We start from the raw sequence: 25,410 nt of genomic DNA on the forward strand, positions 1-25,410 counted from the left end.
GTTCAATGATTATGAAATGTGTACAATATACACAGCAGGACAAAAGCTAGCAGTTTTTTGGGTTTAATTCCACTTTTTTGGCAGGCAGTCTATGTTGAGGCATACATTGCAACGACTGACCTAGAATCAATTCGAATCTACATCTGAACCAATGGAAACATAGTAAGAACGAGAACAGTTTGTTGTAGCATGAGATAAGGATATAATTATTTGATTATACCTTTACAGACCCCCTTCAATTTTTCACTCTTTGTTATATTGCAGCCATTTGCTAAAATCATTTAAGTTAATTTTTTTTCCTCATTAATGTACACACAGCACCCCATATTGACAGAAAAACACAGAATCGTTGACATTTTTGCAGATTTATTAAAAAAGAAAAACTGAAATATCACATGGTCCTAAGTATTCAGACCCTTTGCTCAGTATTTAGTAGAAGCACCCTTTTGATCTAATACAGCCATGAGTCTTTTTGGGAAAGATGCAACAAGTTTTTCACACCTGGATTTGGGGATCCTCTGCCATTCCTCCTTGCAGATCCTCTCCCACTGTTGATTAGGACAATCAGAGGTTGATTAAATATTTATACTAAATATTGTTAATTTGTGATTATTGGAACATTAACCAAAGGGCTTCCGGGTTGCAGGCGTGGGGGGAATAAGACTGACAAAAAGCAAACATCTGCTGATTTTTGCCTCCATCTACACAGTCCGTTCCAGATACTTTTACATTAAAAGGGTAGTTCACCCAACAATTAACATTCTGTCATCATTTACTCACCCTCATTTCATTCCAAACATATTTGGTGTTGTTTTGGACCCCATTGTATGGACAAAAACCATCTTTGAAATATCTTCTTATGTGTTCTGCAGAAGAAAGAAAGTTCTATGTTTGGAATGACATGAGGGTGAGTAAATGATGGCAGAATTTGCATTTTTTGGGTGAACTACTCCTTTTATGTTTACATTTTCCACCTTATCTTTTGTGTTGCTTCTTCAAGAGCTACCAACAGGTTTGACTGGTGCTATACACTCTCAGAAAAAAAGGTACAAAAGCTATCACTGGGGCGGTACCTTTTCAAAAGGTACACTTTTGTACCTTTTAGGTACTAATATGTACACTTTAGGTACTAATATGTACACTTTAGGTACAAAGGTGTGCCTTTTGAAAAGGTACTGCCCCAGTGACAACTTTTGTACCTTTTTTTCTGAGAGTGTACGTATTTGTGACACATAAAATAACCCATAGATCAAAACGGTCTGGATCGACTACTTTGTTAATACACAACATCACCTGATGCAATGCCTAATATTCCTCTGGACAAGAGAACCGACAATTCTAACATAACAGACATACTAATTTCCACCAGAATGTACCTTGATACCTTTATATTGATTTGTGCAAGATATTTCTTCAGCGTGAACACAGTGTATATCATCTGCACTGCTCATCTCCGCAAACACACACAAATACAGACAAAACACATGCTACACTCAAAAACAATATCTACTCTTGTCATTTGACATGTACTGTATATTTTTAGATGATAGCCTCAGTGAATCTGTCTAATGTGCAAAATAACAAAACAACAGAAAGGAAAACTCTCTAATCTCTTTTTCATTGCTCAGTTTAACTACATGAACAGGTGCAAGATTTGTGGTTTTGTAACAAACAAACACACAAGCAAGTAAACAAACAGACCATATCAATGCAGCTTTAAGACATGCTACAAGTCTCTTTTCTCATGAATGAGTCACTTGGGTGTTTTGGAAAACCTTTTTTAAATGGCATATGCAATTTAATATTATACACAAAACATTTTAGTGATTCATGTCGGTGGTCTCCACACAGAACACCTTCTGACACGGTTTATTTACCCGGAAGAGTAAAACAAATTACAGTCTGAATATGTGCTAAATGTCAAATTTGACAAATGTACTTTCACTGAACTTTTAAAGGAGAACAACACCTTTTACAATCCTTAATAAATCATTCTATTGACCATTAATGCTTTGCTCGGAGGATATTTTCCAGGTATAAGGTGGGACCTCTCGGGGGGAGTCTCAGTGAATACGTCTAAATAACTGCTACCAGAGAAACTACAAACACACTATTAAATTTGCTACAGGACATTTGTGATAAATGCATGCCAAGTGTTGCTTGTAGGAGAGTGCTGCATAATTTGATGAACGCTGGAAACTGCTACTTCCGTTCGCTACTATTTTTCACATAGTTATTTTTAAACAGAGTTGGTCTTGATTAATTATGTAAGCACAAGGCTGGAGGAACGTGAGGTGCATAACTGTTAGAAAAACACGGAGTGACCAAAAAGAATCGTGTTGGTGCTAAATAAGAGCAAATGTACTTATTGTGATATCTGCTCTTGCAAAACATATATGAATACCCTTGGGAATACCCCTAGAGATCTAAAATAAGCAGGAAACCACCTGCTTATAGATGCATGCTAACATTTTTGGAGGCCTTCTGTTTAGGTCTTTTGTATTAGTTCATGTATACAGACAACCTTCTTGCGCAAACTTTTCATGTTAACGGCTAATGTAATCTAGCAGCTGCAGATGTTATACACTGTTCTGGACGAAGTGTACACAAGAAATGAGTGAGAAGGGGTTTTTAACTCTGGACAGCACTGTTGTTGATTGCTGGGGTCGCGAGGGTCACCCCAGGGGCAAGAGTGCCAGACTTGGCCACCTCTGGACCTGTGAAGTGCTGTGTGACGTCGCCCCCTAGTGGACAGGAGCTGATATCTTACCAATTATGTTCACAGACATCTTTCAATCAAACATTGGTTACGTGGTCCGGGTTTTCCCTGACTTCAATGCACTCGATTTCCTCTCTCTCCCTCTCCTGCTCTCTCTCTCTTTCCCGCTCTTTCCGTTTTGCCCGTTTTTTTTTCTTGTGCCGCTTCTTAGAGGGCGGGAAGAAAGTCAAAAACACCGGTAGGATGACGAAACAGTGCAGCACTGTGCAGCCGACTGTGAGAAGGGAGCACTTGAACAGTGTGTAGGTCAGGTTAGAAGGCACAAAGAGAAGAGGCATTATCCCAATCACAAAACATGAGGTGTTCTGCAAAATAGTGGCCCCATGCTCCTCTAAAGAGATCTTGATGCACTGAGTCCGCGTGTGCTCAGAGGCCAGTACGAACGTGTAGAGGTGGGGGGCACAGTGATCCATGGCAAAGTTGAGAGTATAAATAAGGCACAGGATAGAGATGCTGTCCATGTCTACATTCCAGAGCGTCATGAGACCCAAGACACCCAGTTCCACAGAGGTGACAGTCAAAATCAACCAGAAGTTCCCCAGTGGGTTTATGACCAGGAAGAAGGTGAGGATGAGAATAGTGAGCACACTGAATCCCGATGTTAAGATGGGGGAGATGATGGAGGAACTGTAGCGGTCCATGAACACGAACGTTGGGTTGAAAACGATGAACTTGATGCTGTTTATGAGGGAGAGAGGTCGAAGCCTCTCCAGCAGCTCCACGACCTCCTCCCTGGTCTTCTCAGTCGTCCTGGCCACCAAGTACATCTTGGATGCGATGATGTCGTACTCGTCTCCATTTTTGGAGAAAATGATGTCGTCCACAAAGTGTTGATATTCTGGGCTCCTCAGAAAAGAAGTCTTGAGGATGTTAATGAAATCACTTTTGGTTGAGGCGCTGACATTCACGACCCTCAGATAGTGAAAGTAATTATCGATCCATGAAATCTTATTAAAGCCCTGGCCCAGCGTCTTGAGGTGCTCCTGTACTGTGGAGTTCCAATACTCAATGGGTTCGTAGATGTAAAACCCAATCACCGGACTGTAGTTGCTAAAGTATTTCTGTTGGGTCAGGGCGAACGACACACTGGGCGAATTACTAGCTAGCAGATTAATTATGTTGGAGCCATCGCTGATTTGTAAACATCCCATGAACGAAAAGGAGGCGTAAATCAGGTAAAGGATAACCACAAAAGGCTTGACGTAGGTGTTGGTAATCCATTCTGTGTAATGCTCCCTCAGGAAGTGCTGAATGAAGTGGTTCTGGTACGGTGCGCTGTCGTGGTGCGTAGACAAGTCGTGGCCATCACTCATCATGGTCTTAAACCAAGTGGGCTGGCGGTCCAGATACTCCACTGAGGGGATCTTGCAGCAGAAGATGCTGTGATAGCGGTTTTGCTCCAGCTGCCCGGCAAACACCAGACAGGAGCCATAGAATGAAAATACGTAGAAGTAGTTCACCAGGATTGCTACACACATGCTCTGGCAGAAGACCTTCACGGATTCGATGTTGGTGAAAGGGCTGGCACCCATGCCGAAGGTGATAATATAGAGTGAGCTAGTCATGGTGTAACACACCATCACGTCGGCGAACGCATCTGCCACTCTCTCCTTGAAGGGCAAACTCTCTCTGGTTCTTCTCCAGCCTGCCAGAAGCTCAAACACACCCTTCGTTCCATGTCCTGAAAACAAAAAAGAAGCAATTTATAGTTTGATGCATGGAAAATTCACAGAGAAAATTGATTACACAGCATGTGCAATGTCAGCATAAATATAATCTACAAAAATATAAAACATGATTAGTGCAAGACCGATATATCAGCCAGGGTGATTAATTACCCATTTTCATATTATTAGCATTGGGTGAAAACTGTGCCCACTTGGCTGATTATAGTGTTAGTTGTGTCAGTTCCAAAATCTAACAACAGCCAAGTTTCAGTAGGCAATATTCTTTTTGTACTTTTCTTTTTTTCCGGTGAATTTTAAGCATCTGAATTAAATTAATTACAAATATACATTCCAAATTTACAATATACAAAACAGCCCTCAATCAAGTTTGATTTTGGATATTAATTTCTATAAATAGATAAATTAAATAAATTAGAAATGTGTTAAATGAACGTTCATTTATTTTCAGCAATTATATGAATACTTAATTTGCCATGATTAAATTGTACAGTAGAGGCCAAAAGTCTAATATTACTAGTGAAAATGCTTTTTTTTTGTAGATAGATAGATAGGCTCATACATCACATCTAGTGTGTGCACAATGACGCCTTTGAACATTTTAATACTTTTGACTTTCATCCATCCACTAAATATTTCACTCAGCATCAAGGACATCTCTACGCACGCTGTCGCTGTCAAGAATATGTCACAAAAACTACTCTCTTACCTCTTTCTACAAAATAATAAATTTTCATTGACTCGACAAGCCACTGAGAAAAACCTAATTAACCATAAAGGATTACGCCAATGTAATGAGTCAGATGGACCGGCTTTCCCTGCTTTTAGCTTTATTAAGAGGAAAAACAAGTCCATTAGCTTGTGTGAATTCATCTGCAAGATGAGGAGGGCATGTGGTGGGCTGGTGGTCACCCAGTGGCCGAAGATCCAGGTTGCTAATACAAAGACTGCATGTTCAGTAGCATACACTCATAGAAGGGGCATCACAATCTTTCTTCTTCTCATCAAGCATGCTTAAGATAGGCACTTAGCCTCAGGTTGCTCCGAAAGGGATGTCCCTTCAATCACAGGAAGCTGCTCTGAATAAAACGCAGCTGCTAAATGGCAATTAAAACCTAAACTACTAAACACAAAGTGGTAACACTTTACTTGAAGGGGTGTGCATAAGACTGACATGACACCTTCATAATCATGACATGACACATGTCATGAATATGAAGGAGGTTTTATGCATGTTTATGACAACTGTCATTAAGTGTCATTCGCTCAGTTATGTAATTTTTAATGCAAATATGACATTATTTGACCTAACCCTAACCTAACCCTACCCCTACCCTTACCCCTAACCATAGCCCATAACAAAGACATCTCAAACAATGTCATCTTTGCATTAACTAAAATTACATAACTGAGCGAATGACACTTAATGACAGTTGTCATAAAAAACCTTCATATTCATGACATGTGTCATGTCATGATTATGTAGGTGGCATGTCATGATTATGAAGGTGTCATGTCAGTCTTATGTTCCCCCCTTCAAGTAAAGTGTAACCGAAAAGGAACCACATATTCAGCAGATAATAGCTATTATGTAGGTGTCATGTCATGATTATGAAGGTGTCATGTCAGTCTTATGCACACCCCTTCAAGTAAAGTGTAACCCACAAAGTTTGGTAGAAATGAAACATTCAGACATCTGAGCATGAACATGGGTCACTACTTGCCAAATGATATAGATGAACAAATCCAATGTACAAAGAATTTAATTTGTGATTAGCTGCTGACCCTGCCATCTCATGAACAACACTATTACTGCTTGAGCAATTCTTTTGAATTCTCCAATTAAGAAGATTCATTAGATTCATGAAGTGAATGCCATTTATTATTTGGAAAATGTGCAAAGAATTGTAAGATTAATGCATGATAAACAAACTTTCACTTCATCTTTGCTAAATGGAAATGGAATTGTAATCTCTTGACTGATGGAGGCTAATTCATTTAGTTCAGTGATTTCCAACCAGGAAAGTTTTATTTGTGTTTCGCTAATAGACTACAACTATTACATTGAAAAATATCAAATAAAATAGGCATAGAGAGAATTTTCACTCAGAAAAGTAGTACATTTCAACCACAATTACAAAGAAACAGCAAGTAACATTGAATTAAATGTGAAATTCTGAAGTAGAAAAACTGAAATAGTATTTTCTTGTAAAAGAATAAAAAGCAACATTCTATCTGTTAACATTAATTCACTGTGAACTAACATGAACAATTGCTTTTTATTAACATTAACAAAGGTTTATCAATGCTGTAAAAATATATTACTCATTGTTAGTTAATGTAACTAATGCATTAACTAATATTAACAAATGTAACTTTATTGTAAAGTGTTACCTAAGCTATTATAGAAATGATATAAATTACATTTTTCATTTAACTAGTTTTTTATATTTAGCTTGTAACTTGGCAGTCTACACTTTAAAAGCTTCTCCTACATTGTCTACTACAATGCACATATATATGCCATGTTATATTGCTCTTTTCAATCACTTAATGAATTTATGTTAATAAAAAAAATGATGTGAATAAAATGTAATCTGTGCTATTTTGCATAGAAAGGGTTGTTTGTGATTAAAAGCATGACATATACTTCATTTTAGAATTTTGGATCAAGTTTGGATTGCAAGTGTGAAAAGTACAGTATGCAGTGAAAATATTGTTTAGTGGGTTTGCTCCTATATGTCCTCACTGTTGTATGTTAATGATATATGATCATGTTGAAGTATGATGAGTAAATGTATATGTATGTCTGGAACAGCAATAGGTCACTCACTACTCCACGTTCAGGAACAGTGAGAGCCCCATTGGCCCTATTACGCAAGTGCTGGTCGAGTGAAATCATCCTAGACTTTGTTGAAATGGTTTTATTTTAAATGCCTCAATAATCTCTGTTTTATTCTGTGATGTATAAGCGGCACCCTTGTGCCAACTCACGGCTTTGTGCTTTCAGTTTTGAATACACTCTATTTGCTGCTGCACTCCTTAACGTTTGGCGCTGCTGCTGTGGCAAAAAGTGTCAATCTTGTTTCAAGATGTCACTTTGCTATACGCGCTCCTCTAGTGGCCCCGATTTAATTTACACCCTTGAATGGATGGACCCCCTTTGACATAACTTGTTTGAAACAAAATCACTGCCATACAGTAGATGTAGTATGCTATTTTAGGAGTAAGCTTTTGCATACTGTCACAAGACTGTCTAAAATTAAGTTTGTCACAAAGATGGAGAAAGAATGAAATTGTGTTTCAAAGGAGAAGTGAATAATAGAATAACATAATAGTGGATATTAATAACTGAATACATTTATATTGGATAGAATATAATGGAGAATATTTTTCGTATATTTGTTAAAGTGCTAACCCAGTGATTCCCAGCTACTGCAGGGGGCACTTAAGCAAGTTTGTGGAGGTACTTGGCAAGATTAAACCTATAAAACAGAAATGAGAAAATATTAAGGTTACTAAAAGATTATAGTAATTAAAAGCTATTCATCTTTTTTCTTTGTAATTAACAGCTTAACAATTTTCTGACTTTTTAAGGAAAAAAAATTGGGTCCTAATAATAATGGCCATTTGGATTATATAAATTTTTATGCTAAATGATATGTAGTATAATAAGAAACATTTTTTTCTGATTTGGTGTAGATGAAGATAGGCTTAAGCCTCCTTGATGGGGTTGCTGGGGAGCATAAGACAAAAAAGGCTTGAAGGCAGATATGCAGTTTAGTCATGTTTTGTCTCTTTGTCCTGTTTCATTAGACCTTTAGAACTGAGAACATTTTCTTTCTGCCCTTGACCAGCAGCCTGATGACACTCCATTTATGTTGTGGTGATTCATTCTCAGCCCACACTGAAGAAATCGCCATGTCATTCTGAAAAGAGTTTTGTATCACATTTAGTACCATTCCAGTGCATTTTGCTACGATTGTTTTGTACACTGTTATGGATTACAAGGTAACTAACAAGCTGGTAAGATTTAAAAAAATTTTTGTCTTAAATCTTTTATCGCCATAATTATTTATGTGGTGAAATGTTGTGTAATATGTGGTTTGACTGCACCGTATCCCTTAAATGTCCGTCTAGTTTGAACTTGCCGCTTGCTTGCAACTGCTGTGTTCACGGAAGCTTTGCGTTCAAATATATATACTCAAATCAATATTTTGTGTCTAATTATTTACTTCTGAGGCAAGTAGCCGTGTAATAAGCGGGATAATGTACATCCAGCCGGTTGTTATCTCAGAATAACCCCCTTCAGGGTGATACAAGACCACCTGGTCCTGATCACCCTGTCGGGGGTTATTCTGAGATAAGAACCGGCTGGATGTACATTATCCCTTACTTAACGAATGTAGTTAACTAATGTTAACAAATAAAACCTTATTGTATGGCGTGACCATATTTTATATAATAATAATATATAAACAAATCTAAATTTGAACAGGTCAATACAACAAAATACTATAATTTTTCAAGTCTAAACCATGAACAAATAGGGACTCAAATGTGTGATTCATTTTGAATCTGTTCATTTACATGAAATGCCCAAACATACTGATTCACCAATGAATCAGACTTTCCAGCGCTACATAAGAGAGAGAAACATGAAACACTGTTATAGATGAGATACTGAAACATGTAGTTCACTGTTAATACACTGAAAAACAACATAAGTAACACATTGAATCAAATATGATTGTAGTCTTTCTAGTTAAAAATATCACATTTTCTTGTAAAACATACTCCAATAGTCTGTTTTATTCTCAACTTTAAAAAAAAAGATTTTTTTTAGTGTTGTGTCTCTACATTTAGTCAGTTACTTCCCAACAATGGTAGTCGAGCAAGACTTCCAGTATTTCAAAAATCAGATTCAGATGCCTTGGTAGTAAACAGGATTGTGGTAAAAGCATCCTACACAACACTCAGAACTGACCTGAAAAAGGAGAAATTGCACTGCGCAAACTGTGTTTTTTTTATTTGTGGGTATGTTTGGGTGTTACAGGATTTGCATAATTCCTTTAGTGAATTGGGTGCTGAAACAATGCATACCGCTTGCACAAATAAACAGTGGGCGCAATTTATTCATAGTGAATTCCCTCCCCCAGAGTGTTTTTCCCATGCTACTTTGTGAGAACACCTGGGAACTGAACTGCAGTGTTCGCTGCAAGTCTCACAAAGGGTACGATAGGAAATAAAGGGCTGTACCTCATGTATCCGTGTGCTGGTGAACAGGTACAACATTCCACATAGCTAAAGAGGGCAGTTTCTCACAGGCCTCCCGTGGACAGTTCCAGCCGGCACCGGCTGGAGGAAAGCTACTCTGAGGCCGTGTCTTCAATATAAAGAGCTGCATCACCTCTCTCGCTGCAGTGCAGTGAGTCATTAAACAAAATTACTGCTTTAAAACGTCAGCACCAGAGCAGCTGCAAACACATCCATCATTGGCAGGAAAACACCCTACAGATGGACCCTCCATACACCTCTCATAAAGCATGTCCAGTTGTGACAGAAGATGGGGAAAATATTACACAGATTTCCATACTGCATCAGTCTTTCTGTGCTGCACTGACAAGACATGTACAATAGCCTATATATCCTCTGAACAGATATTCTGGAAGTAGTGTGGAATTTTTTAGTGATTTATTTTGCAATTTATATTTATTTTCAAATGGTATTACCACATTTTTTGGATATGCAACATCCCATTATCGTCATAGTTCTTCTTTGTGGCAAATACTACAACAAAAATGGCTTGATTTAAAGGAATAATTAACCAGATTTGGAGTAATTCCCCAATGCATTCCATGCAGTGAATGGGTGCCGTCAGAATAAGAGTTTAAACAGCTGATAAAAACATCACAATAATTGGTGAACAAGTGATGTAACGCTAAATTTCTCCAAATCTGTTCTGATGAAGAAACAAACTCATCTACATCTTGGATGGCCTTACGGTGAGTACATTTTCAGCCATTTTAATTTTTGGGGTTATTAATGTGCTTTTTATGTATTCATATCTTTTTTTTAATGAAGAAAAAATACATTTAACAAATAACATTTTTCTAATCGGGAATTTTTTTTTTTTAATTTAATAAAAAATATTTGAACAATTTTTTCAGTAAATAAAAAGTTTCTTACCCCACATTTATTTCTCAAATAAATATATTTTGCTTTTGCAGTGCAAAAGTGCAAAAGCTTCATTTTGTTGCATGACATAACCAGTATAAAGGCAGCACTTCTCATTCAAAAATACAAAATAAAACATGCTGAGAATGCTGCATTACAAAAGTACCCAAAATTTGCAACAAACTCATCTACATCTTGGATGGCCTTACGGTGAGTACATTTTCAGCCATTTTAATTTTTGGGGTTATTAATGTGCTTTTTATGTATTCATATCTTTTTTTTAATGAAGAAAAAATACATTTAACAAATAACATTTTTCTAATCGGGAATTTTTTTTTTTTAATTTAATAAAAAATATTTGAACAATTTTTTCAGTAAATAAAAAGTTTCTTACCCCACATTTATTTCTCAAATAAATATATTTTGCTTTTGCAGTGCAAAAGTGCAAAAGCTTCATTTTGTTGCATGACATAACCAGTATAAAGGCAGCACTTCTCATTCAAAAATACAAAATAAAACATGCTGAGAATGCTGCATTACAAAAGTACCCAAAATTTGCATCTCCTTTGACAGTAAAAATGTCCTTATTTTAACACGGCACACATCACATCTCACCGTTAATCCCGCTGCTAAGGATTAGGTGTGCAATCTGCACAAAACTCAACACAACAGTGTCTAAGTAAAAAGATGGGCGTTTTGCAGAGCCAGTCAAATGATTGCAGTCAGAAGATGGAGAGGATGGTGTGACTCGTAATGAGAATCATTGTATTGAAAACCTGCTGCTTCTTGTGGCACCCCACACATCTGCCGCATCTGCAACTGCTAATGAAAAAGCTTGTGCAAATGCACCACATGTAAATCAGCAGAGGGCTTGAGTTCACACACACATAATTTCATTGGAGTGGACCTCATCAATCTCATCAATCCTGCTGTTGACTTTAAGAACCATAATTTAGCTGTGTTTGGCAGTGAATAAGTTTCCATTTTAAATCTTAGTATTTTAAGATTGTCATTTCAATAGAAACACATACTCTACTGTTCAAAAGTTTAGGGTAGGTAGGATATTTTCATGTTTTTGAAAGAAGTCTCTTATGCTCACCAGGACTGCATTTATTTGATTAAAATACAGTAAAAATAGTGTAATGAAGTGGAGTATTACAATGTAAACTAACTCTTTTCTATTTTTATATATATTTTAAAGTTTTATTTATTCCTGTGATGTCAAAGCTAAATCTTCAGTGTCACATGATCCGTCATAAATCATATGCTGATTTGGTGGTCAAGAAACTTTTATTATCATCAATGTAGAAATCAGTTGTGCTGCTTAATATTTTTCAGGAAACTATGATATTTTTTACAGGATTCTTTGATAATAGCAAGTTCAAAAGAAGAGCATTTATGTTTTCTTTTTTTCTGTAACAATGTTCAAGTCTGTACTATCACTTTTGATCAATTTAAGCATCCTCGCTGAATAAAATATCAATTTCTTTGATCAATAGATTTATAAATAAGACATAACAAACTGACCTAAGATCTCTTTTTTCTAAACATAAAGAACGAATGTAAAAATAGCCAAGAGAAAGTATAAAGTCTTCACATATGAAAAAGACTGTCCAATAAAAGAAGACTAATAAAAAAGTTGGTGCTTTATATCAATCTCAAATGAATAGCTAAAACTTTCAGATCTTTCTTATGGCCTACTTTTCTGCTGAGATGCCAAATGAGCGCCCTGCATTTACTGTGCCATGGGCCACACTATTTCAACTACTGAAAATCATTTCTTGACCTCAAACCCACTAGCAGGACAATTTAATTGTTCATTATCAGTTTTGCACAAAGTAATGAGGCTACTTTGATATCAAAAAGACAATGAAAAGTCGTAAAAGGAAAGCAGCAATCAAGGAAGTGCTTGAATGGCTCATGATCGCCCTTTTCCATCACTCACTTTCTATATGCCTTACAATCTATGACAGCATTTCATGTCATCGTAAAACATGCCACTGTCAGCGTATGTCAGTGTGTTCAAAGCCTTCACCGGAAGATCTATTTCTCTTAACAATTGTACTCCTACACTAAAAACATCACTTTTTCTTTTAGTGGCATAGAAGCATATATGACAGTAAAATTATTGTCCAAACAGCTTCAAGCCAAAACACTTGTATTTTTAATGCCAATTATTCCATTATTCAATCCAGAAAAAAAAAGTGAAACAAAAATCATACAGCTGAAGGATAAAAGGACTGGAATATTAATGACAAATGGAGGGAGGATGAAGAATTACTATTACTATTTCTATTTCACGCACCGATTCAGTGGTCGCACATCATGCCTGACCAAACTATGCAAATGAATTTTTTCTCTTGGCCTGCGATGTTCAACAAACCTTTCTCATCCTGATTCTTCCTTCTGACAATGGCAAATTATCCAGCCACAGGCTTAATGGCATGTAATATGTGACGCTTGAAGACATTTGTGATAAGTAGTTCATCTGTAAGACCCCTAATCTCTTCCCCAGGACTTGCTCTTGCCCTCTAGCACAGAGGCAAATCAATGCCATTCACCATGGCCGGTTTTCAATCTACTAACACCCCATCATCTATATTTTCCTGCGGGAGACAGCAAAGGTCTGCTGTAAATGCTGGCGGTTGCACGTGTTTGTTTCTAGAATGGTGACTGAGATGGGATTGGGCTTCCCAGGCACTGTGAATGTGTGTTAGCCATGACCAGGCACAATCATGCTTGTGTGGAGAGAATTGCAAGGAGACGGTCCAGATCCCAGGGCACATGCTGTTCCACAGTCTGTGGCCCTAAATGAGCTCGATCAATAGGACTGACGTGCTGGGGAGTGACTACGCCACTGCACACACACGCACACACACTTACTCACAACAGACATACACACCTTTAAACCCAGACACTAACTTAACCACATTTTTCCAGTAGCACAATTCAGGCGTTTTCAAAACAGCTGTATTCTAGTAACAAGCTACATCTAGTCATCCTTCTCCTAATTTTGGCTTTATCTGCTCTATGATTAGTTCTTTCATTTGTGTTTGTCAATGTTATCTATTTATCTTTCATCTGTTTTCTCATATAACAATCTAATTTCTTATGCTTATCATTTCTCTATCATTATAATATTTTAGCTCATATGGCTGTAGGAAATCAAACTAAAGGTGCAGCAATGTTTTCTTTGTAACTGACATGTTTAGCATGCCGCATTTTACTCAGTAAGTTTAAACATTTGTAGATGAGCTGTGAAATTCCATTTAAGCCTAAATATAGTTTCTACAGAACATCAACCATAAACGGGTCTTTGTCCATTCGATATTCAATGACGTGACAACATGAAAAATAAATCAGCATTTGTAGAACTGGTAATGTCAGCCTTAATCCTGACCTGGGCTGTGTTTCCCAAAAGCATCATAAACCTAAGTACACCGCAAAACTTTTGGTGTAGGATGTACTTTGAAACAATTTTCGCTCAGAAATTGCTCGTAAGTTTCACAAAAATTTACAAAGAAACTGCAAGTAACACACTGAAATAAATGTGAAATTTTGATGTTGAAAGAATAGTATTTTCTTGTAAAACATATTGAGATAAACTTCAAAAAGTATTCTTTTTACAGTGTAGATTGCAGAAACCAACCAATGGTCTGTACAATCTACTTAACATAATTTGCTTGTTTTTTTGTTTTTTTATGAATTTTTGGATAATTTCAGCTTTTTTGGCATTGTGCTACTGCACTGTTTCTGGCGTCACCTTTCTTTTCTTTTATGAATTTTCATTTCTTTGCTGTCAACATGACTCACCATGCTGAACTTCTCGCATCTGGTCAGTTTCAAAATATTCAGCATAGCAGACTCCCGACTATTTTGGAGAGGGTGAAGGGGACCACAGATTGAACAATTAAAACTAGTTGCATGACAGAACACAATTTGTGGATTTTTTTTTTTCGCCATAAAATGGCATTTTAAGAGTTGAAGATTCTTTAAAAATAATTCTTTTGTGGTGCATGAACAAACAACAGTAGGTGAGTAAATAACAACAGAAATAAAATTTTTGATTCATATCTCTGTCCTTTAAAGATATTTATTTATCTTTATAAATGTGATATTATGAGAACTAGCCTTATAATTCCTATGGTTTTCATGATCAAGGCTCATCATACGTCAACAGCAAACAGCTTTACTGTATGTGCACGGTGATCAGGAGGTGAGTGAGTACTCTGACATTGATTTCCTATCCTGTCATTTGTCCCAGCAGAAACAAAGCATTCGCCGCTCTACCACTAAGACGTGTGGCAGGAAGCAAGTCTATAAATAGGCCCCTTGCTGTATGCGTCCGAACAAAAATAACCTCCAAACTTAAACTGAAGGTATAACATGATGCACTCCATTCATTGTCACAGACAACAGTGTCGCACATTGTTTTCTGCAGAGCATCCATCTTCTGCCAAGTCCTTTTAAAGGGACAGTTCCCCCTAAAATGAATATTCTGTCATTATTTACTCACCCTCGTTTCATTTCAGCCCTTTTTTTGTCCCATTAAAGACAAAGTAGCTTCATGTAGCTTGACCATGTCTGTTTAAAAAAGGATCAAAGAAAAAACATAAAAAGTAGTCCAAACTTATGCACTATATTCCCAGACTTCTGAAGCCATACTATAAATTTGTGTGAGGAAAGGACCTTGATTTCAATTGTGTCTATTCTATCAAAAAACCTTTCAGAATCATCCACAAACTTGAAACCAATGTCACTTTGCCAACTCGACGGAGCCACCCCGTGTCCCCGGGGTCCCCGCAGCACATTGTGATGTGCCTTGTAGAGTGTCACCATTCATCTTCGCCAGCTGGACAAAATCTATTTCTCCAGATTGTCCTTCCTGTGAAGCTCAAATGCAAAGCACAGTAAATCACAGGTCCTCTGGTATTGTGCAAAGAGCTCAAAATCCAGTGGTCAGGGAGCAATTCATCTCTCACGCTGGGCTAGCCTTGCAATAAGACTGAACATCTGAGGGGTCCAGATCATTAGGGACGCCGTAAATGGCTGGCTGAAGCTTAAGACGTGAGTATACAGTACAGCACCAAGCATTACTACCTTTGATCCACAAGCTTCACAAGGACATTCATGATCATAAAATCCTACAGTATAGTCAGTCTCTTCACTGACAATGTTGCTGTCTTCTTAAATTGGGCAGCCACATGTAATTGATAGTTAATTATGCTATTGCGCTGCTACAATAACCAAACCCATCGCCGGAACTGACTGAGAGTAAGAATGCTGTAAGCAGTTATTCTCTGTAGGTTATAATTGTGCGTTTGCACCCTGTATATCCTTGTTTTGAGAGAATCATGATTCTACCTCCACAGGAGAAAACAAATTGACACGCTTTAAATCCGAAGCTAATTAGTTCCAATCAGTTGAGGGTTGTGACAGTCGTCACCTAAGGGCATCTAATGCAACCTAGACAGGTGTAAAATCTAAGGGTGTTTTAACACCTGCGAGATGTATTGAGTTCGGAGTTCGTTAAATTTCCAAGTTTGTTTTAGCTTGCTAGATTGTGTTCCACAAAAATAATTCGTCAGAAAGAACACAGCACTGTCGGAAATGAATGACTGTTCCTTATTATTCTCCCAAAATGCACGAACAATAGAAAGAAAGTAAGCTAATTGTCATTAAAGGATGAATATTCTGCAGACTAAAATTTCCTTTAGATTCACACTGCAATTATTGGTGCAATGACATGTTTGCTATCTAATATAATTTTATTTTTTTAAATTTTTTATTATTAGTTCTGGATTAAGTTTCAGTCAGGCAGGCACTATTATGGAGGAGACTAAATTTGACATTTTTCATCAAGAGAATCCAACACAGTAACAAAATAGTACAAAAGTAAACAAAATGTCATCAAAAATTAAATACTGAAATGTATTATTCTATATTGCTCTTCATCTTATCCACTTCGTTTTTTCTGTCTCGCGACAGGATATATCAGCCAGAAGGTGGCGACAAATGACTTAATGTGAGTCAGTGAATCTTTCACTGAACCGATTCGTCCAAAACACTGATTCATTCAGGAACAAAACAGCACTGTAGGGTGTTGCTCGGAGACGGTTGAATTTGTTGGAACTATTCCAGTTGACAGAGCAAAAATGCGGAAAAAATATTGTGCTTAAAATGTAAGTTACTCGATATGAAATACTTGTTTAATGAGCTGTTTAATGTATAAAAGCACTATCAAACTTTCAATGGTACTGTACTCTGAACATCAAACAAACACGCATTATAGCACGCGCCAACCATATTTATCCTTTTAGGGTAATATTTTTAAGACATTTATTGTAGTCTAGTTTTACCTTGCTTCTTTCATGGTTTTCTCAATGAGGGCAGCCAACCTGTCCATTTTAACATCTGCTTGATTTGGCTGGGTTTATCGCATGAATATGTAAACACAGCAGAATTTGATTGGATGCACGCCTTGTGATGTCAACACAAAACAATACATGGAAAGTGTTTTCTTCCTTTTTTCAGATATGTGTAAAGTGTTTTCTTCCTTTTTTTCCTGTTTATAAATCTTTTTGTTTTGCTATTCTAACTAAAAATGCTTGTCTTCGTTGCATATTATTATTTACATTCTGCATAGTTTTTCTTTGTTAATTCTTTGTTAATTCTTGAGAACCACCGCGCTGGATCAATGTATCCCACCACATGGTTCTGTTCTATGTAAAAGCGCCCAAAAAAAATTACTGAGACATTCAGTGGTTTATCATTAGCAGTAGGCTACATACATTAACTATACCATCAGTCAGATCTGCAGATCATGTTAATGCTACATCAGTTTATATTCCTTTTAATTTTCAGGCAAACGTTCACAGATTTTTTCATCGTACCACAAAAATTTTGAAAAATGTCTAAATATCTTCCATTTCTATTCATAATATCACAGATTCTCCCTCCGTAATGATGAAGCCCATTGTTGCTCAAGCACTGACCCCGATGACTGCCATGGAAAACAATTACACCCCCCCTCCCCCTCCTGAGGAGTCACACAGCAATTATAATAATCCTACATACAATCACCACAGTCTCTGTGAACAAAGCCGCACTTACCCATGGCAAAAAAGGGGATCCCAAGCAGCGTAGAGTTAAATTTCCCATCAGAGATGAAAAAAATCCCAGCTGCCGTCACGTTGGCGATACAGATGGTAAGGATGCCCAACAGGCCCAGGAAGGGTTTCCCACGCAAGCAGTCCCGCATAGAGCTGGAGATGGTGGCCGCCAGGAGCACCAGCACCAAGCTGACCAGTACCTCGCTCTTGGCCAGCACGCCTGTCTTGTGGAAGTCCCGCCATAAGCTGAAGGACGTAAGTGACTGGATGTGTAATTCCTGGCTGTCTGTAGCCAGCTGGTGAACCAGCTTACAGAATTCACTCTCCCACTTCTCAGAAATGATGTCCTGCACCACTGGTCCAAGGTTGCGGAGGTAGTAGGTGATTTGGATGGCGCGAGCAAACTTGACTTGTTGATCCCGGCTATTTACAGGCAAGGCCACGCCACCCAGCTGATGGCCAATAAAGGACACTCGACCATCCTAGAGGCAAAACAAACCAGTTACTAATTTATTTCTTTCATTAAAGGAAACTTATGAGTGAAACTGAATTTGAATGCAATCTAACAAGTGTACTTTACAATCAGGGAAAATCAACTGCTGTCAAAAAATTTTAAATAATTGGTACGTTTGGAACATCTGAGGAATACTAAAGTTGATTAACAAATGAATTGAGATCTGTAATATGGGCTACTGGAATAAATAGAAGCAGCATCCATGTATTGATCATAAAAACTTATTCCAAATAATTTATCTTATAATAAAATATATCCTATAAAATCTAAATGAATCTCTGGTTAATAAATCAATATACTGCGCATTTTTACACTATACATTTGTAAATCGTATAGTTTAGAGTTTTATTAGTGGATTAGTAGTAACACATTGAAGTAATTTGCAGTGTTAGTCTTTTTTTAAAACTACATTACGAGTAAACAGGGAAGAATTAAAAAAACGTGTCCACATTTACTAAAATGAGGGAACAAATTCATAATTTGTGGCCATGATAAATAATTGTTTAAATATGTGCAGGGCTCCGTAGTTGGTAAGGTTTAGAATGGACAATAAAATACAAACATAAAAGTGGGGCCTTAAAGAGGAAAGAGAAGGTGGAGACGTCAGTCAGAAGGATGAACTTGCCAAAAGGAAGGCCCTGGAAAGTGCAACTAAAACAAGTGAGTTGTGCATTCATTTTACATTTGCATGTCTGTTATGTGAATATTTAATTGGGCTGCCATGCCGATTGTTTGTGTTTGCGTGAAGTAGTATGGTATTGACATTGTGAAGTTTGGCTGTGCCTTGGTTATTTTAGACTTATGTTAGTACCGATCTGATTAATTAGGTAACTTGCTTGATAAATTTTGACTAGTACTAATACTACACTTGCGTTAGATCTGGATGGCTTGTTACTTTACAGAGATTATGTATTTATACTCAGATGAAAATAATGAGATATACAGTAAAAGTCCTTTGCGACACAATGTGTTTGGTATGGTATTTTTCTTATACCCTATGATTCTTCATTGCACTTATAGTTTGAGGCCGTTAAAATTTTTTTGCATATGAGCCAAGGGCTGACTTGCTGCCTCTGCTGCGTTTTAATATTAATTCCACATTATAATCATGTGTAACTTGCAGAATCAGCAAGCCTAATGAGCAGCTATGTTGGTGTGGATTTGTTCTGGTATTTGAATGGATTTAACACATTTCAACAATGTATTAAAATGGTCTTCCATAACAAAACAAAAAAAAAGGTTTCTCAAGGAAGCAGTGTGTACTTAATGTGTTTTAGCTAAATGTCAGACAAGCAAAACTGGCAAGAAGAAAACACAAGCTGATATCAAACCACAGCATGAAGCTGGATAAATATGCTAAGATAATCTCCACAGTTGAACAACATAATTTTTGCACCAAAACAATGCTGAATTTTAAAAATCCAGAGCAGATTGAGTGTTACTGTTTTTTTCTCAATAGTCTCAATAGTTCAGCATCCAGTAATGAGCTGGACAGTGCATCACCCTATGCTGAGAGCCTTGGATGCAGCAATACAGCCTCAAGATGTGTTCAAAAAGACTGGCACAATATGAATGAGCTCTTGTAGAGGCCACAGTAAACGCCTCATTCACACAGATCTTGCTCCTACTCCTACTGACGTAGGCTTGGGAAAACAATAAGATATCTGGCTTGCTGTACTGTTGTGTTATATTTAGTCTTTCGTCTGTGAATACTGCAGCATTTTGATTAAGACTGTTAGTCTTACAGGTCTCAAGATACAAGATGTATCTTCATAATCAGTGTATATTCAGACTCAGTTTAGGACACTTATTTTAACAATGTGCATTACACTCCATGAAATAATTCAATGCTGCTCATGAATATAAACTATATTTAACAGAATTATGTTCATGTTTTAATGCTAAAAATTTGGGCTAACAATCATTTAAAAAAATACATTCTGTTAGAATTCTGTTAGAATATTTCTATAATTTTCAATAATCACTCATTTAGATTATTGATGAATCTAATAGTTTAAGTAGTTTTACAAGCATTTCCTATTATAAGTACACCTTTTATTCACAATTCCAACAATGGTTCTCCAAGCATGCATTGGGCCCTGAAAAATTACAATCATTTAAAAAAATACATTCTGTTAGAATATTTCTATAATTTTCAATAATCACTAATTTAGATTATTGATGAATCTAATAGTTTAAGTAGTTTTACAAGCATTTCCTATTATAAGTACACCTTTTATTCACAATTCCAACAATGGTTCTCCAAGCATGCATTGGGCCCTGAAAAATTAACATGGTTTTACTGTTTCCCAACAACTGTTGTTGCTTTATTGTCATATTTACTGTAGTACAAATAGACTGCAATATATGATTCTGTGCTATTTTAGATCGTGAAATGCAATATATAAACGACAGTATATTTAACAGAATTATGTTCATGTTCTTATGGTCAAAACTTGGGTGAACCATTTAAAATATTTGAGGAAAAATGTACTAATATTTATTTTGTTTCCAGTATAGATTACTGCTGAATCTAAGTAGTTTAAGCAGTTTTATGTTCAAGCATTTCTTATATAAGCACAGCTTTTGCTCATAATTATAGCAATGGTTTTCCCAGCATGCACTGGGCCTGAAAAAATAATATGGTTTCACTGTTTCCCAACAACTATTGTTGCTTTATTGTTATTTTTAGTAACTTGTCTTGTGATGGCAGGATGTGTTTGTTTAAAATGATTAGTTAGTTGATTGTTACCTGTGTATGTGTGTAAACCATTTCAAAAATGGCATAAAACTATTTTAAGTGAATACAATTGAAGGAATCTTAATACAGAATAATGTTAGTGGCTCTTGTAATTGCAATTAACTCAGTGTTTTTAATGATCTGTTTGCATTTGAATGATTTAACACAGCTTATCTAATTCATACTGGATTCTAAACAGTGTATTTAATTAGTAATATTGCTTGTTATATGTTCTCATAATTTTATTGATTGAATATACTGCACAAGGTATCTATTATGAAAAAAAAAACAGGATGAATTGTAAAAGTCTAGATTCTGTGAGTGTCTTCTATCTAGTGCACATTGCATCACCAGGCTTCTCGAGTGCAGTACTAGAGAACTATGCAGCTGATTCCGAGGCAGCACACACTAATATACAGCAGCACGGAGTCTATTCATAATTCTGAGCGTTTTATAAGGCACGGTCGCAATATGCCGAGATGGTTTTTGCAGTTTCATTGTTGCAATGTCGCTCCATCGCACACAAAGGCTGCGTCTCAAAAACCTCGGGTCTCGTTAGGCGGCTGCGAGGTTTTGAAACACAGCCAGACAATGTCTCTTACCTTTAATGTTGTATTCGGATAGCTCACGGGGACCTTGGAAAAAGTGCTGTTAGACAGAACAGCTAAGCGAATGTCTTCAAATATGGTGATGATATCATCCAGGAGGCATCTCTTGTCCCGGTGGCTCAGGACACAGAGATGCGCGAAAGTGTAATTGAAGCCTTTATAATTGACATGCATATCCAGGACCTTCTTGTGAACCTGGAGCACCTGCTCGGCCAGTTCCAGGATATTTCCCCCGGATTTGGCCAGCAGAATGAGTCTGCCATATCTGCCGGGGGTGTGCAGGTCCGAGTACAGCTTGTGCTTGGACTGGTCGATGGGGAAGAGGCTGTTGGCGAGACTCCGCTCGATCTTCGCGAGGCTGTGCGTCGGGGCGACCAGGATCTCCAGGTCCGTTTCGGGCTTAAACCGGCTCAGCACCGTGGATCCGAAAATGATGGTCAGGACTGCGGGGACGGTGAGGAAGAACACCGGATGCCTGCTCACGAACAAACCCAGCCAGTAGAAAGAAGATTTCAGCCCTCTGTGTATCACTTGCCGCAGCATCCTCCTCCAGATCCAGCTTGCAGCAGATGATGCCCCGGTTCTTCCTATGAAGCACATGTGACATGTGGCTCCAGTTCAGTCAATCCGTGCGAGAATACTCGAGTGTACACATGTGAAGCACTGCAGCGATTTGCAAAAGACAGTAAGATATTGATCACTATAGAGGCTTTTTGGTTCCATCCATCCCCCTGATGTGTGACTGTTTCTCGCGCTTCTTCTGCTGCAACAGCAGCCAGCCCCAGTCTGATGTGCATGTGTGCTTAATTCAGACTATTCGGAGGCGCCTGATTTATGGGCTTGATTGTAACCATGTGCTGCTGTGTGCATGGAAGGAGGCACGACGGGGAAATGCTGGGAGGGTGGGGGCTCATTTTTAAGAACACACGCGATTCAAAGCCCTTCACGATTGTGGACTCACCTCTTGAAATAGCCAGTCAATTACTAATGAATGAGGCATTCCCATCTTAAGGGCGGCAGTCCACACAGAAGGCCAAATGTAGTTACAATGCAGACGAGCTAAAAAATATCGTTAAATGTACGAGGCTACTCAAATCTAAGTCCTTAGGACTTGCTGATGAAGTGACTTATTTACCACCAACGAAACCTATCATAAATACACTAATAAACGTCATTAACTTACACTAATAGTGTAAGTATTTCTATTTAAGCATTTAAATAACGTTTTCACGTTTTAGTAACTACAAAAGTTGTGCGAATACGATAGACGCTTCTAACAGGAAACCATAGCAACCGTCCGTTGTTCGCTTCTTAAGTACTTTGACAATTCATGACATTCTTTACAGTAGCCTGTCATTTCATTATGGTTTATACGGAATAATATTTAATGCTATCTTTTTAATTTTGTGCTATAGGCGACTTTATTTGCTAATGATTCAACTCTGAATAAATCTTTCTCTAATATGAAGCTGTTATATTGTCCTTTTTTTCATGATTGTCTGCATATTGTAGCCTACAGCCTTCATCTCATAGACTCTCTATAGTGCTCTGCATAAAATAGAATACACTATCATGATTCTTCAGTTAGAAGACAACTGACCTGAAGTCTTGAGAAATAAAATGTTCTTCTAGGTTAAAAGCTTCATGCTTTTATTTCTTTGTGGAGCAGAAGCAGCTATAAAGCCTCTTTTAGTGAGCACAGCAGAACACTGTCAGAACCAAAAATAGATGCACGGACTGCATGCAATAGAAAAAAATAGACCAAAAAATAAAAAAATAAACTACTGTACTCTCCATACTGGAAAATGATCCTTATTTTATCTTACTATTCTTATCTTTTATTTCTTTATTTATTTCTTTATTTATTTTTATTGATGTATCGGTCTAGTTAATTTCTTTTTTATTCATTTATTTTTGTTTTTGTATTCATTATTAAGGAACTGTTTAGCACCTTTTTTGTGTGAAATGGTGGTTCTGGGACATAACTTAATTCAGACTCTAACTTAATATGATCTAAAATATAATTTACAACCTGTAATAAAAACTGGGGTACTCCATAACTCATTTATATGATTTCATACTCTGTAAATAAATAGCTATGACAACATGATGAAAAAGTCTGTAACATTTTTGCAAAAAACAGAAGCAGTCAAAAATAGATTTAACCAAGTAAATAGTGAAGAATAAAATTGTGATCTTGCATTAGAATAATTTCCCATTGTTATTTGTAATTTTCACTGATGTTTCCCTGATGGCATAACCTATGAAGTGAAGTGAATGCACAGTTCTAAACAGCTACCCGTGCTTTTAATAATCTGACACAAAACTCTCTACACATAGCTATTATGGATGCAAAATTGTTGTTTGTGCAATATTTTAACAGAAGCCCCACATAAAATAATTTTCTGCACTGCTGATCATGTGTGACTGCAGAGATGACCTGTAATCCTGTTCGGTTAAAGCTTCTTCATTATTTATGTGTGGATGATGTTGTGTTTACAACCAGTGAATGGCTAAACATGGTCATCAACACAGAAAGACTGTAATTTGGTTGCTGGCTATGAACAGTAAGAACTTTACCACCTTTGAGCATCTGGAACATAACTGGATGAAAAATTAGTTGAGAACAAACTACTTTGCAATGGTACACATCAAAATCAATGGATATGTCAGAATGACTTGGTGGAGAAAGATGCTTTTAGCCTGCAAAACGTTGCAGTTACAGCATCTACCAGCAGGGGATACCTGCAGAAGCTAACCAGCAAAGGCACTGGATGCTCTCATGGATTGAACAACAGTATGAATGGTGCAGACAAACGCCTTTCACTCTACATAAATGTGACATGGCAGAAAACAGCATGTTGCAATATAATTGGGATAAAATGGAGACCCTCACAGAATAGTATGACTTGTCCTAGTTTATTCCCCAGACCATTACCAAAATGAGTGCACACCTTTTCCAATTTAACCTAAATTTAGAGCCATCAGCAGTCGTCTTCTTTACCTCTTGAGCTCAAAGGAATCAAAGGTCACCTAAAACCACCACATGAGACAATTAAATTATATATGTAGATTTTCAACACTTCCCACACCTTGTAAGCACCGACACTGCAAACATTTAGGCTCTTTAGTAGGGGTGTAACGATTCACTCATTTTCTCGATGCATCGATTACAAATCCGGACGATGCAATGCATCGGTCTTGAAACATATGGATTTTTGAATCGTGAATTGTTTGAACCGCCCAAATGTTCACGCAAAGAAAGAAGCCATAACTTTTATTCTCGCTGTAGTATTGTTGTTGCTGCCGCCACCGCCATGTAGTGAAAATGCTATGTGTTTCGTTGTGAAAGCGAAACTACTTTGTTTGGCCTTCCAAAAGAGGACACGACTAGAAATCAGTGGTTAAGTTGTATTTACAACACTGTGTAGATTTTCAACACTTCCCACACCTTGTCAGCACCGACACTGCAAACATTTAGGCTCTTTAGTAGGGGTGTAATGATTCACTCATTTTCTCGATGCATCGATTACAAATCCGGACGATGCAATGCATCGGTCTTGAAACATATGGATTTTTGAATCGTGAATTGTTTGAACCGCCCAAATGTTCACGCAAAGAAAGAAGCCATAACTTTTATTCTCGCTGTAGTATTGTTGTTGCTGCCGCCACCGCCATGTAGTGAAAATGCTATGTGTTTCGTTGTGAAAGCGAAACTACTTTGTTTGGCCTTCCAAAAGAGGACACGACTAGAAATCACATGCCTGGAGCTGATCCGTGCTGGTCGCTGAGGAA

The 25,410-nt window shown here is 37.3% G+C and overlaps 1 protein-coding gene across 1 annotated transcript; it reads right to left on the reverse strand.

The window, feature by feature from the left end:
- Positions 1-1,970: 1,970 nt before the first annotated feature.
- Positions 1,971-22,458, reverse strand: LOC107690039 (patched domain-containing protein 1-like). The gene is made up of 3 exons (XM_016488268.1): positions 21,610-22,458; positions 17,755-18,235; positions 1,971-4,460 (listed from the first exon to the last, which is right to left on the reverse strand). Exons 1-3 carry the CDS (start codon positions 22,213-22,215, stop codon positions 2,797-2,799), a joined length of 2,751 nt encoding a protein of 916 aa, XP_016343754.1. The 5' UTR covers positions 22,216-22,458; the 3' UTR covers positions 1,971-2,796.
- Between the last annotated feature and the right edge of the window lie 2,952 nt (positions 22,459-25,410).

This window comes from Sinocyclocheilus anshuiensis, unplaced genomic scaffold (genome assembly GCF_001515605.1).
Source record: "Sinocyclocheilus anshuiensis isolate Anshui unplaced genomic scaffold, SAMN03320099.WGS_v1.1 scaffold1733, whole genome shotgun sequence".
Lineage (NCBI taxonomy): Eukaryota > Metazoa > Chordata > Actinopteri > Cypriniformes > Cyprinidae > Sinocyclocheilus > Sinocyclocheilus anshuiensis.

Coding starts and splice junctions, on each gene's coding strand:
- LOC107690039 (XM_016488268.1), bottom strand. CDS start 22,215: ATGTGCTTCATAGGAAGAACCGGGGCATCATCTGCTGCAAGCTGGATC. Junction 18,236..21,609: donor ATCCGAATACAACATTAAAG/GTAAGAGACATT, acceptor TTTTGCCTCTAG/GATGGTCGAGTGTCCTTTAT. Junction 4,461..17,754: donor GATCCCCTTTTTTGCCATGG/GTAAGTGCGGCT, acceptor TTTTGTTTTCAG/GACATGGAACGAAGGGTGTG.